Genomic DNA, 16,806 nt, shown 5'->3' on the forward strand with positions numbered 1-16,806 from the left:
TCTGGTACGCAATGTCTTTATTGATTTGACCAGCAATATCGCTAGCAATCAAGCTTGACGTTAAACAACGATTGTTGTTACTCCAGACGTTTCCATAGCAATTGTGTGCATCTTTCAATTTTGAAATACGCCAAATGCACTGTTTGTTTCTATTTGAACCACTCACATGCCAAATACATGGCCTTGGTTCTTATGAACCATTGTAATATTTACCGGTCGTAAAACATTTTGCTTTCAAATATCTTGACCTGGTATCGTCAACAATCAATTTTCAATTACGCTTAATATTTTATAGCCAAACAACACATAGAAGTTCAACTTTGTTTATAAAAACCATCCCTTCTGAACTTCACCATCCACTTTAGATCAACAATCGCATTCTTGTTCATCATATTCATTGAATGAAGGCTAATTATGATCATCAACTTCGTCATTAATAAACCCAAAACGTGAAACTACGACATTTAATATTAGTGGAGTTTTTTCCACCTTTACCTTATTTCATCGTTTAATGAAATATCTTCTTCTATGCTATAACTACCTCTTAGACCTTATTTAACACGCCTGTGTTGAGGTGTGTGTGCTCCCAACATGCCTCCAGTACATGGATAATGGGGCGTGTTGGGGTGTGTGTTAGAGGCGTGCTTCAACCTAGCACGGAGAAACAATGAAGCGTGCAACTATTTTTTTCCCTTTTTAATTAGTTTTTATCCTCTTTTCCACCCAACTTCCAATCATATTTTAACACATCACCCAATACGCCACTTAACACTCCACCCCATTACACAGCAGTCTGGTAGCACGCTCATCAAGCACACCACCTCCGCCCAGCAACACGCCAAAACGCCCTTCAAGGATAAAGATGGTCTTATATCATCACTTTCTTCAAATTCTTCTTCAGCTTCATCTCCCTCTTAATCTTCGTGTACGCTTCTTGAGTAGTTGTGAGATGTGGATGGAACAAAGTCATCAGTTATAACAACCCGCGACGTTTGCTTAATATTATTTTAATACTCCACAAAACATGATTGTTGTGTGAAAATGATGCTCAAAATGAACTTCAAATTGAGCAAGAATCATTATGAGCCAAATAATAGATCGTTTCCTAGTTATTATCGTCAGTAGTTTCATTTCAAGATACATTACCAAAAAACTCATATCACGGTATGAGTTTCAATGTACATGATTCTATTTGAACCCTAACATATCCATAAATCAATTTAGTAAATGTTGCAAAATTAACCTTGTATAAGAGAGAAAACCATTTATTAGCGATGTATTATCACCATTAAACCAACCATTCTGAAATGTAATTCCACAACCTCAAACAAGATGAACCATCGTTGGACGAAATGAAACGATCAAATATAGTAAGATTAGTGATTTTGGAGTTTTGAATATCACAGTTTTCTGCTATTGTTGAAGCTGATTAGTGAATGATATTGTTGTTTTTTATTTGTTTTTGTGATATGATTAAAACTTGAAGATAAGTATACTATAAATAACAGAAAAGCAACAAAAATTATACATACCAATACCAGATTTCAGCTCAATAATCCCTGTTGCAATGATTCATTCAAATTCGGTCTCCAATGTCGATTTTTAGAGTCTTTTAGAAAAGTGTCCTAAACCGGCCTTTGTAAAGCCGTTTTTTGTGTGAGATGGCAAACTGTTCAAACTTTGGATGACCTGATGGGACATAAGCTTAAACCAACTTTCCAAAGACCGGTTTATAGGATGAGATGACAAAAGCTGACATTGAAAAAGTCGCTTATGCCAGTTTTATAATTTTTTTTAGACTTTTTTGCACAGTTGGTCCCTCTATTATACCTCAAATCGCTAGTTTGGTCCCTCGGTTTTTAATTTGGCAATCAGCGTCCCTGAGTTATTTTAATTTTGCAATTGGCGTCCCTCTGTCAAATTTCTGTTAAAAAGCTCCGTTAACCTGGTCATGTGCAATGCATGTGAGGGTGAAATCGTCTTTTTACTAAAACAAGGGACCACCGGCGCAAAACTAAAACTGAGGGACCACTGGCGCAAAAATAAAAATATAGAATTTTTCTCTTTTTTTTCTTTTCTTTTTTTTCTGTTCTTTTTTTATTCTTTTTTTTTTTTCCTTTTTTCTTCTTTTTTTTAACTTTTTTTTTATCGAAATAATACAACAAATGTGACAACCCGGTTTCATTATTATTATTATTATTATTATTATTATTATTATTATTATTATTATTATTATTATTATTATTATTATTATTATTATTACTATTATTATTATTATTATTATTATTATTATTATTATTATTATTATTATTATTATTATTATTATTATTATTATTATTATTATTATTATTATAGTTATTTTTTTATCGAATTTAAACAGGAATATTTTTTTTCCATCGACACCTCTGTTCTTGACCCATTTTGCCAAAACCTCGAATTCGATTCAATTTTCAAAAAGTAATAATGCAGTCCTGTTAGGAATCCTCTAGTGAAACTTCCTGTAAAATATCAACTTCCAATTTTTGTTATCAAAGTCGAATTTACGAGTCAAAGTTTCGGTTGTAAAAGTCAAACGTTTTGTTCATCGCGAAATTCGTATTTGTTTTAGTGTTTCTGTTGAAATTGATGATTCAGAAAGTTTCTATAAAAGATTTGCAACATATTTTGTTTAGGAATCGTGGGTTAAAACAGCTTTAATTTCAAAAACACGATTTGAGTTTATATTTTTTTTTTCACGAACAGCTTCTGCTTCTGCTGTTTCTTTATTTTTGTTTCCTTTCTTTTCGTGTTTGATCATTCCAGTAAAATCGTTTCTGTTTGTTAATCCTAAAACCCATTTCAACGTTTTGATTATTACGATTGAGTATTGTTTTGGGCCGATTGGTTTGAAGAAAATGATGAAGGGAATAAAAACATTATTAATACGGGTTATATATTTACGGGTCTCACATTTAATCAGAAAAACAGAATGGTTCAGATGGTTAGGGAGGTGTCGGGTCAATGAGAGGTCTCGAGTTCGAGTCTCGGCTATGGCATTAATTTTTTTTGAACAAAAAAAAAAAGTTAAAAAAAAGTTTCGAACAAGAAAAAAAAGTTAAAAAAAAGAATTAAAAAAAAGTTAAAAAAAGTTTCGATACAAAAAAAAAGTTAAAAAAAAGAATTAAAAAAAGTTAAAAAAAGTTTCGATACAAAAAAAAAAGTTAAAAAAAAGAAAAAAAAGGAAAAAATTAAAAAAAAAAGAGAAAAAAAAGAATAAAAAAAAGAACAGAAAAAAAGAGAAAAATTCTATGTTTTTATTTTTGCGCCAGTGGTCCCTCAGTTTTAGTTTTGCGCCGGTGGTCCCTTGTTTTAGTAAAAAGACGATTTTACCCTCACATGCATTGCACATGACCAGGTTAACGGAGCTTTTTAACAGAAATTTGACGGAGGGACGCCAATTGCAAAATTAAAATAACTCAGGGACGCTGATTGCCAAATTAAAAACTGAGGGACCAAACTAGCGATTTGGGGTATAATAGAGGGACCAACTGAGAAAAAAGTCTTTTTTTTACATACTATTACTATAAAAAATGTGACCGATTTTAGTACCCTTTTGCCAACAAATTCCACAAACACCACCTCTGTGTCAGTGATGTAAACATCACTTAATTTTAGTTAACTACATAAAGTCACACATCGATCCTACAATTCTTGTGTAATCTATACTTTCCAAAAACTAAAGATGTTAGTGCCAAGAAAGGCTTGTCATAACGTATTTAAATTTTAAGAATTGAAAGTATTAGTTTACTTATTCTTTTCTAATATATTATTGACAATTTCTAAAACTATGAGTTAATTCATACTATACGTACCAAGACGTATACTCGATCAGTATGTATTTAATTGTAAAATAATGTAACACGACACGTATGAGGTGTCGTTAATTTACAAATTAATACGTATTATTACAAATGTGGTATTTGTAAGATAGGTAGGGTGCCAGGCTTGCACTCCAATCCTCCACAAGGTATCGTTATGGCATATATAAATAATAAGCAACTAACTAGCAAGCAATCTCCTCTTACCTGGGTTTCCTTCAAAGCCAACCGATTCTCACCTTATATATATATATATATATATATATATATATATATATATATATATATATATATATATATATATATATATATATAACAAAAAAATTATAATATTTACATATTATACTCATCCAACACACTAGATAGATAGATAGATATACACTTCATATCTATGAAAAATAGCTTGACGCAATAGACCATCCCAGTTAGTAATTAATTAATCACATACTCACACACACAAAGTATATATATATATATATATATATATATATATATATATATATATATATATATATATATATATATATTCATTTAGAAAACAAAAGAATACAAAAAACAGTCACGCGAACGTCTTTTCAACCTTTTTTTATATTTTAACCACGAAATTTTATATGTTAAATATTTCATTATAGGGATAATTAGTGAAAGTTTCTTTAGTTCAATGGCATCTCAACTTACATGCATGGAAGGTGCACGGGGTTCAATTCTGAGCCTCGACATTTCTTTTTTTTTTTTTTCCTTTTTTTTCCCCTACCATTATTAACCTTTTTAATTTTGTTTTTTTTTTCCTTTTTTAATCGTAGTTTTACGTTTTATAATTTAACCCTTTTAATTTTTAGTTTAATAATTCTTACACCAAGTTTTTAGTTCTTTACCTTTTTAATTTGTAAAATTGGACCTTCAACTTTGTTTTTTGCGCTTTTTCCCCTACCATTATTAACCTTTTTATTTATTTATTTATTTTAGTTTTACGCTTTATAATTTAACCCCTTTAATTTTTAATTTAATAATTCCTACACAAAGTTTTTAGCTCTTTACCTTTTTAATTTGTAAAATTTGACCTTCTACCTTTTTATTACTAAAAAAGCACACATCGACTGCTCGATAATCAAAATGAAAAATTGCGAATGACGACCCTTTTTGTTTAAAATTGTAAAAGGTGTTTGATATGTTGAAACGAATTATTGTTTTTTGGGTTATGTTAAACGGATTAACGTTAAAATAATTTTTTATATATATATAGAGTTATGTGCCACAAAAAAATTTACCGTAAACATTATAGGGGTGGCCGCCGCAACGCGCGGACCACCCTGCTTGTATATATATATATATATATATATATATATATATATATATATATATATATATATATATATATATATATATATATAGGGGCAGGATCAATGGGGAAGTAACCAATCGGGGGGAAGCGGGGGGAAGTAATTTTTTTTTCTTTTTTTTTTTGGAATTTTTTTTTTCAGGCATCAAGATCACACGAAAATATGAACATTTAGAAAAGACACTTTGTGATGAATGTTATTATTTAGGCGGGAAAACGATCGACAAAAATAACATTCAAGATAATATTGTCCGTGAAGAATGTTAACGTTTTTTTTCTTCATGTTTTATGAAGTAAAATTTAGCCCGATTTAGAGTTTAGGGTTTAGAGTTTAGGGTTTGGTGTTTTGAGTTTATTCCATAAACCCAAAACACCAAACCCTAAACCCTAAACCCTAAACTCTAAACCGTTCGTGTTAAAAACTCAATCTAAATCCTAAATCTAAACCCTAAATCTAAACCATAAACCCTAAATTTCTAAATCCTAATATCTAAACCCTATAAACCCTAATATCTAAACCCTAATATCTAAAACCTCAACATACGCTCGAAAAACACGATAATTGTTATATATTAGTTCTTCGAGCATTTTTCCGCAAAAATAAAAACATTTATCACAAAGTGTCTTTATTAAATGTTCATATTTTCATCTAATCTATAATGTTCGTGAACAAAGTTTTTTCAAAAAACGGGAAAAAAGATTTTCCTTTCCCCCGATTGGTTACTTCATTCTTGATCCTACCAATATATATATATATATATATATATATATATATATATATATATATATATATATATATATATATATATATATATAGGGGCAGGATCAATGGGGAAGTAACCAATCGGGGGAAGCAAATTTTTTTTCTTCGTTTTTTTTGGAATTTTTTTTTCCGGCATCAAGATCACACGAAAATATGAACATTTAGAAAAGACACTTCGTGATGAATGTTATTATTTAGGCGGGAAAACGATCGACAAAAATAACATTCAAGATAATATTGTTAGTGAAGAATGTGAACGTTTTTTCTTCTTCATGTTTTGTGAAGTAAAATTAAGCCCGATTTAGAGTTTAGGGTTTACGGTTTAGGGTTTAGGGTTTGGTGTTTTGGGTTTATTCCATAAACCCAAAACACCAAACTCTAAACCCTAAACCCTAAACTCTAAACCGTTCGTGTTAAAAACTCAATCTAAACCCTAAATCTAAACCCTATACCCTAAATTTCTAAACCCTAATATTTAAACCCTAATATCTAAACCCTAATAGCTAAAACCTCAATTTACGCTCGAAAAACACGATTATTGTTATATATTACTTCTTCGAGTGTTTTCCCGCTAAAATAAAAATATTTATCACAAAGTGTCTTTATTAAATGTTCATATTTTCATCCCATCTATAATTTTCGTGAACAAAGGTTTTTTCAAAAACGGAAAAAAAAGTTTTTTACTTCCCCCCACTTTACCCAGATTGGTTACTTCCCTTTTGATCCTACCAATATATATATATATATATATATATATATATATATATATATATATATATATATATATATATATATATATATATATATATATATATAATGATTTTTCTAACTAGAAACTTTAGTATTTAGTATTGTCGTTAATACACTTAAACTAATTAAACACAATGGTTAGTTGTTAATCTTGTAAGATTTGTATAGTTATTTTACTAGTGTTATGGTTGTCGCTGGAAAATTCTATATAAACTGGCCATAAATTCTATATAAACTGGCCATGTTCAAATTCAACAATGTATATAGAAACTGATAAATCGGTTGAACTAGAATATTGCAGGTTAATGCTATTTGAAATGATTTTTGAGCAGCCGTATAACGTACGGGCTCAAATCTAAAAGAGATATTTGATTAGGTTACATGTCATTAGCTCCTTAAATATTGCATATTAAGCCAAGTGTAATTTCCACATGTCACAATTATTCATATATACCCTTATCAACCTTTAAAATCACATATATACTCAAGTAAATCATATAATATCATATATACCCAAATTAAATACTAAAACTATTATATGTACCCATTTAATTTTAAAACTTCACTAAACCCGATTTTACACAATTTAATTCATATTTGATCCCTACTCCTCTATACTACTACGATCATCAGAAAAACTACAGAAATTTATTCATACACACATGTTCTATTATTGTAATATGTTCATACACACATGACTTATTTAAAACGGATTTTGAGTAGCCGTGCAACGCACGGGCTCAAAACCTAGTATATATATATATATATATATATATATATATATATATATATATATATATATATATATATGGGCAGAATCAATGGGGAAATAATCAATCGGGGGAAGCAAATTTTTGTTTTTTTTCTTCGTTTTTTGGATTTTTTTCGGGCATTAAGATCATACAAAAATATGAACATTTAAAAAAGACACTTCGTGATGAATGTTATTATTTATGCGAAAAAACGATCGACAAAAATAACATTCAAGATAATATTGATCGTGAAGAATGTTAATGTTTTTTTTTTTTTTCTAGTTTTGTGAAGTAAAATTTAACCCGATTTAGAGTTTAGGGTTTGGGGTTTAGTGTTTTGGGTTTAGTCTTCTAAATATTCATATTTTCGTGTGATCTTGATGCCGGAAAAAAATTCCAAAAAAAAACGAATTTTTTTTTTTGCTTCCCCCTGCTTCCCCCCAATTGGTTACTTCCCCATTGATCCTGCCCATATATATATATATATATATATATATATATATATATATATATATATATATATATATATATATATATATATGAGACTGGAAAGGTCAACCCTTATCTCATTGATAGTCCTTCGGTGGATCAATGTAGGGTAGTTACTCCGTATGACCTATGATATAAGGTTCTCAAATATATATATATATATATATATATATATATATATATATATATATATATATATATATATATATATATATATATATATATATATATATATATATATATATATATATATATATATATATTTATTTGAGAACCTTATATCATAGGTCATACGTAGTAACTGTAACAAACGTTAAAAAAATTACTAAAAAAATTACCTAATCCATGTGAAATTGTGCACATGCTTCTGTTTAGTAGCTATGAACGATAAGAAGTACAACAATCACCACACTTTTCTAGCAAACTAATGACAATTTTGTTGTAAATTTAGTAGTTAAATATGGATGGTAATTAGTCAAATATGGATAGTAAAATTTGTACTATATATATGTGCATAATGTAAGTTACAAAAACATACATATACATTAAATACATCACACCTCTCTTCAACCTCTTTCTCTCCTATATCTTCTACAACACATCTCTCTTTTATTGGTTCTTTCAATTTGAATATATTGAACCAGGCCACTAAAGGTAGTTATAAGCCTACTGAAATATAACACGTTATCAGCACGAAGTGCTCCGTATAATCAAGGTTTATCTAAGCAAGCACACGTCACTAATCAAGGTAAGAAATTATCTAACTTTTATTAACTTCACTAACATTTATATTTATGTTATTTAAGTTATATATGGTCGGTTATACTGCCTGAATTATATTTCTGTAATCTAACTTTTATTAACTTCACTAACATTTATATTTATGTTATTTAAGTTATATATGGTCGGTTATACCGCCTGAATTATATTTCTGTAATATAACTTTCATTAACTTCACTAACATTTATATTTTTGTTATTTAAGTTATATATGGTCGGTTATACCGCCTGAATTATATTTTCTGTAATCTAACTCTTATTAACTTCACTAACATTTATATTTATGTTAATAAGACCTCATGATTGTACGCAACACGTCATTTGACAACACGGTACTTTATGTACGCAACACGTCATTTGACAACACGGTACCATGGGTCGAGATTAATTCCGATCAATACGAATACGATGGGGTCTTTATATGTTATCGAACATTTATGATTACTTCTGCAATTAATCATTATTTATTTCATGCATACTAATGTTTATTCTTAAAAGTAAATCTTAAAAGTTAAAATAAGAAAAAATAGTTTGTATTTTTATTAAAAGTAAATCTTAAGAGTTAAAATAAGAAAAAGTAGTTTGTATTTTTATTAAAAGTAAATCTTAAAAGTTAAAATAAGAAAAAGTAGTTTGTATTTTTATTAAAAGTAAATCTTAAAAGTTAAAATAAGAAAAAGTAGTTTGTATTTTTATTAAAAGTAAATCTTAAAAGTTAAAATAAGAAAAAGTAGTTTGTATTTTTATTAAAAGTAAATCTTAAAAGTTAAAATAAGAAAAGTAGTTTGTATTTTTATTAAAAGTAAATCTTAAAAGTTAAAATAAAAAAAGTAGTTTGTATTTTTATTAAAAGTAAATCTTAAAAGTTAAAATAAGAAAAAGTAGTTTGTATTTTTATTAAAAGTAAATCTTAAAAGTTAAAATAAGAAAAAGTAGTTTGTATTTTTATTAAAAGTAAATCTTAAAAGTTAAAATAAGAAAAAAAAAATCTTGTCCTTTATATTACTCATACGCGTTTTGATATAGTGACTTTATTCGTTAACGTCAACTAACGACGTTACAACGGTCATATATACATAACGGTTGTTAACGTCAACTGACGACGTTACAACAACTATATTTTTCAAATATAAAATAAACATCTCCGTTTTCACATTTTCACAAATCAATCTTCATTTTTCAGATTACTACTCTCAAAAAGTTTTTGTAAAAATGATTCACACAAGGATGATTTTTCCTATTGTATTGGTCATATTAACTATCATCATTGTTGCTAACATACCACCGGGTGAACCTATATTCTATCCTGCCCTTGTGGTTTTATTATTTGTAATCATACCATTATTCTGTTGTTTGCTACTTATGAATTTAAAATGATTCTAATTTCATTTTATTATTTGTCTATGAATAGAAGTTGATTATGATTATGATTTATGTCATTCATCTTTTTGATAATAGAAAATGTCGAATTTGAAAAGGCTTAAATTTGCTCATTTAGAACAAGTGGGAACAACTACTTAATATGGGTTATGAATGTAGAAAAACATCTCGAATCAAACGGAATTTTAGAAACCCTGAATGAAAATAACAATTATTCCGAACAAGAGAAAGCAATAGTAAGTATTTTTCTTAGCAAACATATTGACGAGTCCTTAGAATCTACATATTATATGATCGAAAATCTAAGTGTATTATGAAAAATACTCAAAGATAGATACGATATTAATTATCAAAAAAAATAATAATAATAATAACGGTGATCCATGAAAGAATAAAATTAAAGATATTAGTAGACGCTCTTATAAGAATTTCGGAGATTCTTATTAATGATCTGGTAACGTGGATCATCAGTCTAGTATTTCTTGAATACATGAACATCTTGTTTAGCTCTACAAATAAGTCCTAAAAGAAAAGAAAACGAGAGTGAATCTGTTGACAAATCTTGATTAAATTAACCTTGAGCTACCTTGAGACTTGAATGGTTTGAATTTTCTAAGATGCCTAGTTTTTTTATGTATCACTCATAAATAAATGGTTTTAGACCATAACGCATATGTTTTATTAAGTGTTATCTTTTATGTACTTCAGATTATAACTTGTTTGCAGGTAATATAATTTGATTATCTTGCTGAAATATAACTCATTATTTGCTTATCTTATTTGAAGTTTTAGTATGAATTCTGCAGAAATACAACATCAATTAAATGGTAAAGACCTATGTATTGCAGATAGTAGTAACATACACACTATGATCAAATCTAAGAAATATTTCATTGATTTAAATCAAATGAAGGAATTATAAATACTATATCAGCTCTTGCAAACTTGATATAAGAAACGAAAAAGGCAAAATTTCATATTACCAAATGGTACGAATTTTTTGGTAAACAATGTCTTGTTTTCTCCCAAATCAAAGAGAAATTTGTTAAGTTTCTCTGATATATATCATAATGGATATGATTATCAGTCAATGATAATCGAAAATGAGAAATATCTATGTAGCACCGAAAAGCGCATAGGATTAAAAGCGCATATGATAAAAAGCGCATATGATGAAAAGCGCAGCGCATATGATGAAAAGCGCAGCGCATATGATAAAAAGCGCATATGATGAAAAGCGCATCGCATATAATTAAAAGCGCATATAATGAAAAGTGCATATGACGAAAAGCGCAGCACATATGATTAAAAGCGCATATGGTGAAAATGATATATGATGAAAAGCACATATGGTGATTAATGAAAATCACATATGGTGATTAATGAAAAGCACATATAGTGATTAATGAAAAGCACATATAGTGATTAACGAAAAACACATATGGTGATTAATGAAAATCACATATGGTGATTAATGAAAAGCACATTGAGAAATAATCACCAATGTTTCTTGAAAGAATTCAAGGGTATATATATGGACCAATTCATCCATCATGTGGACCATTTTTCTAATAGACGCATCTAACGCATGGTCTCATGTTTGTGTGTTATCAAGCCATAATATGGCATTTGCAAAGTTTCTTGCACAAATTATTAAATTAAGAACACATTATTCTGATTACACCATTAAAAGGATGAGACTTGATAATGCTGGTGAGTTAACATCTCAAGCTTTTAATGATTATTATATGTCTACAAGGATTGTTGTTGAACATCCAGTTGCTCATGTGCATACACAAAATTGGTTTAGCTGAATCAATAGATAAACGCTTACAGCTAATAACTAGACAATTAGAAATGAGTACAAAACTCTCAATATTTATATGGGGACATGTAAATTTACATGATGTGACATTAATTCGCATTAAATCAAGTGCAAGTTATAAATATTTTCCATTACCAACTTAATTTTGGTGGAGACCAAATATTTTCCATCTTAGAACATTTGGTTGTGCAGTGTATTTTTAATTGAACAACCACAACAAATGGTTCCTCAAAGAAGGATTGAAATATATGTTAGATATGAAACATCTTCAATCATAAGATATATTGAACCCATGACGGGTGATGTTTTTACAGCAAGTTTTGTCGATTGTCACTTTAATGAAACATTGTTCCCTATATTAGGGGGAAAAATGAAATATAAATAAAATGATGTTTCATGGTGTGAACAACAATTAAGGAATATTGATCATCGCACAAAAGAATGCGAAAAGAAAGTTCAAATATAATGCATATGCAAGAACTTGCAAATCAATTACTTTATGCATTTAAAGATACAAAAAATAAGTGACTAAATCATATATACCAGCAGTAAATGCTTCAGCTAGAATTGAAATTACAAAAGCTGGCAATAATGTCACTCATGAGTCTTTGCTACGACAGAAACGTGGGAGACCAATTGGTTCCAAAGATAAAAATCCTCGAAAAAGAAAATCAGCTGATAATGAGGTAAAAGAAAGTGTTCAACAAGAACCACAAATCAATACTCCTTCTGCAGAGGATATTGATAAATGTAAATACATAAATTGCAATAAATTATGAAATATTATGAAACTGAAATGAAATGAAAAATCTTGATGAGATATTTTCATATAATGTTACAATGACATCATGAATAAAGATGATGATCTGGAACCAAAATCTGTCATTGAATATCAAAATAGACGTGATTGAACTCAACGGAAAGGAGCAATACGAGCTGAATTAGAATCGCTCAATAAAAGAAAAGTTTTTGGATCAATCGTTATCACTTTTAAAGATGTGAAACAATGGGATACAAATGAATTTTTATCCGAAAAGAAATGTGCAAATGAAGTTACAAGGCAAAACTAGACTTGTAACTCAAGATTTCCCACAAAGACCAGAAATGAATTAGGAGAAAAACTTATCCTCCTATAATGAATATAATTACTTATTAGATACTTAATCAACCTGGTAGTTATTTAAATGCATCTCATGGATGTTGTTACTACTTATCTGTATGGATCACTTAATAGTGATATATATATGAATATACCTGAAGGGTTAAGGTATCATAAGCATCTAATGCAAAACCTAAGGGAATATATTCCATTAAATCACAAAGATTTCTAAATGGGTTTATACAATCAGGACGTATGTGGTATAATCGATTAAATTACTACTTGATAAGAGAAGGGTATACATATAAACTTATTTGCACGTGTGTTTTATAAAAACAATGTTCGGATATGTGATCATAGCTGTTTATATCAATTATCTTAAATAAAGAAATCTATGAAGCCATTCAACTTCTAAAGAAAGATTTTAAAATAAAAAAAATCAAGTATTACGTTAATTTACATATTGAGCATATAACTAATGACTTACTTATACATCAAACAACTTATACCGAAAAGATTTTAAAATATTTTAATATGGACAAGACAAAAACCATTAAGTACTCATATGGTTGTTAGATCTTAATATTGATACTAATACATTTCATCCTCTAGAAGATCTTCTTGGTTCAGAAGTTCCATATTTTAGTGCAATTGGGGCTCTTATGTATCTTACAAATTATACAAGATCTGACATTTCTTTTGCAGTTAATTTGTTGACAAGGTTCAGCTCAGCCCCTACCAAAAGACATTGGAATGGGATCAAACAAATAGTTTGATACCTTCGGGGAACTACTGATTTATAATTATTTTATTCTAACAACTCGAAACAAGATTTGTTTGGTTATACAGATGCAGATTATTTATCTGATCTACATAAAGCTAAATCTCAAACTGGATATGTATTCCTAAATGGAGGCACCGCAATATCATGACGTTCTCAAAACAAACACTTGTTGCAACATCATCAAATCATGCTGAAGTGATTGCATTACATGAAGCTACTCGGGAATGATTTTAGTTAAGATCAATGATACAAATCATTATTGATTCTTGTGGACTAGAACGCTATAAAAGCCCAACAACTATCTATGAAGATAATACAGCTTACATAGTACAAATGAAAGAAGAGTATCAAAAATGACAGAACAAAACATAAATGCTGACGAGGCGCTAAAGCTATAAACGGTCTTAACGGTCATAAGTTTGATGGAAAAGAATGGTATATTGGTAAGGCTCAGAAAAAGACTGAAGGGGAATAGGAATTGAAACAACAGTTTGAGCAAACCATGAAGGAGACTGTAGACAAATCACAAGGGTCAAACTTGTACATAAAAGATTTAGATGATACAGTTTCAGATGAAAACCTCAGATTCTTCTCATATACTCAAGATCTCGTAAAAGACAACCAGATTAAAATGAGATACGTTCAATCAACAACTCTGCTGATCTTTATACCAAAGCACTGTCAATCGCTGTTTTCAAAACATACGTTCACAATATTGGCATGAGGCAAGTTCAAAAGATGTGACGACTCAGCGTTGTCTACTTGAGGGGGAGTCAACTCTATGCTGCACTCTTTTTCCCTTAGCTAAAGTTTTATCCCACTGGGTTTTCTTTAGCAAGGTTTTTAACAAGGCAGTATTAATTGCTCTTTAAAAAAATTACCATCCAAGGGGGAGTGTTGTAAATTTAGTAGTTAAATATGGATGGTAATTAGTCAAATATAGATAGTAAAATTTGTACTATATATATGTGCATAATGTAAGTTACAAAAACATACATATACATTAAATACATCACACCTCGCTTCAACCTCTTTCTCTCCTATATCTTCTACAACACATCTCTCTTTTATTGGTTCTTTCAATTTGAATATATTGAACCAGGCCACTAAAGATAGTTATAAGCCTACTGAAATATAATAAATTTAAATTTAAATTTAAATTTAACTTTATAGCAATGGTAGGATATGATATACAAGCTTCATGTTCACCATCGATTGCTAATACATGTTTATAAATAGATAACACCTTTTTTTACCTTTCATCTTGCTACTTTTGTTTGTTAAAAAAAATTGATACCAACTCAAAAGAAAAATACAATATACCCGTTAAAGTTCTGATTATACCCTTCATTCAATAATACTACTTGTAACTTGTTCTATTTATAACTACTCCTTTAACATATATCCTTAATTAAAATAACACATTGATTAAAAGACAACTTATAGAATTTACTAGTTTATCTTAAATCTGATAAAAAGTGAAAAAAAGTATTAATTTCCGGATGGATGGAGTAGTTACAAATATACATACATTCATCCATAAGTATAATATTTACACTCTTTTTTACATTGATTTGAGTTTATAGTATTAATTAACAAACAAAAGGACTATGAATTCAATAAGACAAACTAATCATATGATTTATTGCAGATGTATTATAACTTGTAAAAAGGCAAGAAAAGATGTATAGAAAGAACGAAAGATAGGTTACCTTTTTATAGTAACTTCCAAGGTTGGAAAGGCAAAGTTAGATTGGTGGGGATACTCTCTCACGGGGGCGGCCCCTCCTTCACACTCTCCATGTTGCCGCTTTCTATATATAAATACTATTAAACTTCAACTTCATTACTTCTCTAATTCAATTCCATCTTTTTTCTCTCTCTAATCTAACATGGAACTTCATCAAGAAAATGATTACAACTTCTTCATTCAAGATTCAAGAAACATGATTATCAAAGGAAAACGAACTAAACGTTCAAGACCCTCTTCGCCTCTTGATCTAACCATGGCGTCGTCCAAATCATCAACCACAACCACCATAAGTGATGATGGTGATATTGATAACCCTAATAACACCTATTTCAACATGCCAAGTGAGTCTATTGAATTCACGAAAATTGTTCAAGAAAACGATGAAGAAGATATGGCTAATTGTTTAATTCTTCTGGCTCAGGGCCAGTCCTCGTTGTACCCACCACCTCATAAGACGATGGTGGAGGCAGCGAGGACATCAGGGTTTTATCTTTATGAATGTAAAACATGTAATCGGGGGTTTTCGTCGTTTCAAGCACTTGGTGGACATAGAGCTAGTCATAGGAAACCTTCTAAGGCTAATTTGGAAGAGAAAGTTAGGCCAAATATGGTGAAACAAGATATTGATGTTCATCATAGTTCTACGACACTATCTCTCCAAATTGGTTCGAATCATTTTACTCAATGTAACCCTAGTAGCTCGGTCAAGGTACCCAAGGTTCATGAATGTTCGATATGTGGTGCTGAATTTGGTTCTGGTCAAGCCTTAGGTGGTCATATGAGGCGACATAGGTCAATGCCTATTGCTACAACCAATTGTGACGATTTAATAGGGTGTCAAGAATCCAAGAAACCGAAAACCCTACTATCGTTGGATTTGAATCTTCCAGCTCCGATTGAAGATGATCAAAAGGAAACAAAATTCCCTTTTCGATTGAAGGACCATATGATCGCGTTTTCGAGTTCCTCCCTTGTTCATTGCCATTTGTAATTCTTTTTAACATCTTACCATACATATAATTCTTATTTTTTTTTTTTCATTTAATTCTAGATAGTTTGATACATGTAAAGTGATTCTTTATTAATCATTTAGTTTGTTGATATAATTGAACTGAATTGATGACCGGCATGGTTATATTCTTTGAAGACATGTGGTTGATTTAAACACACATATACATGTTACAATTACTTTCTTTCTCTATATTATATTTATTAAGCGAAAACATCTGAGTTACT

The 16,806-nt window shown here is 29.4% G+C and overlaps 1 protein-coding gene across 1 annotated transcript; it reads left to right on the top strand.

Annotated features, from left to right (window-relative positions):
• The first annotated feature begins 15,709 nt into the window (after positions 1 to 15,709).
• Positions 15,710 to 16,574, top strand: LOC139877855 (zinc finger protein ZAT5-like). Its single transcript, XM_071865258.1, has one exon. The coding sequence runs from the start codon at positions 15,710 to 15,712 to the stop codon at positions 16,559 to 16,561; it is 852 nt and encodes a 283-aa protein (XP_071721359.1). The 3' UTR covers positions 16,562 to 16,574.
• The last annotated feature ends 232 nt before the right edge of the window (positions 16,575 to 16,806 follow it).

This window comes from Rutidosis leptorrhynchoides, chromosome 11 (assembly GCF_046630445.1).
Source record: "Rutidosis leptorrhynchoides isolate AG116_Rl617_1_P2 chromosome 11, CSIRO_AGI_Rlap_v1, whole genome shotgun sequence".
Lineage (NCBI taxonomy): Eukaryota > Viridiplantae > Streptophyta > Magnoliopsida > Asterales > Asteraceae > Rutidosis > Rutidosis leptorrhynchoides.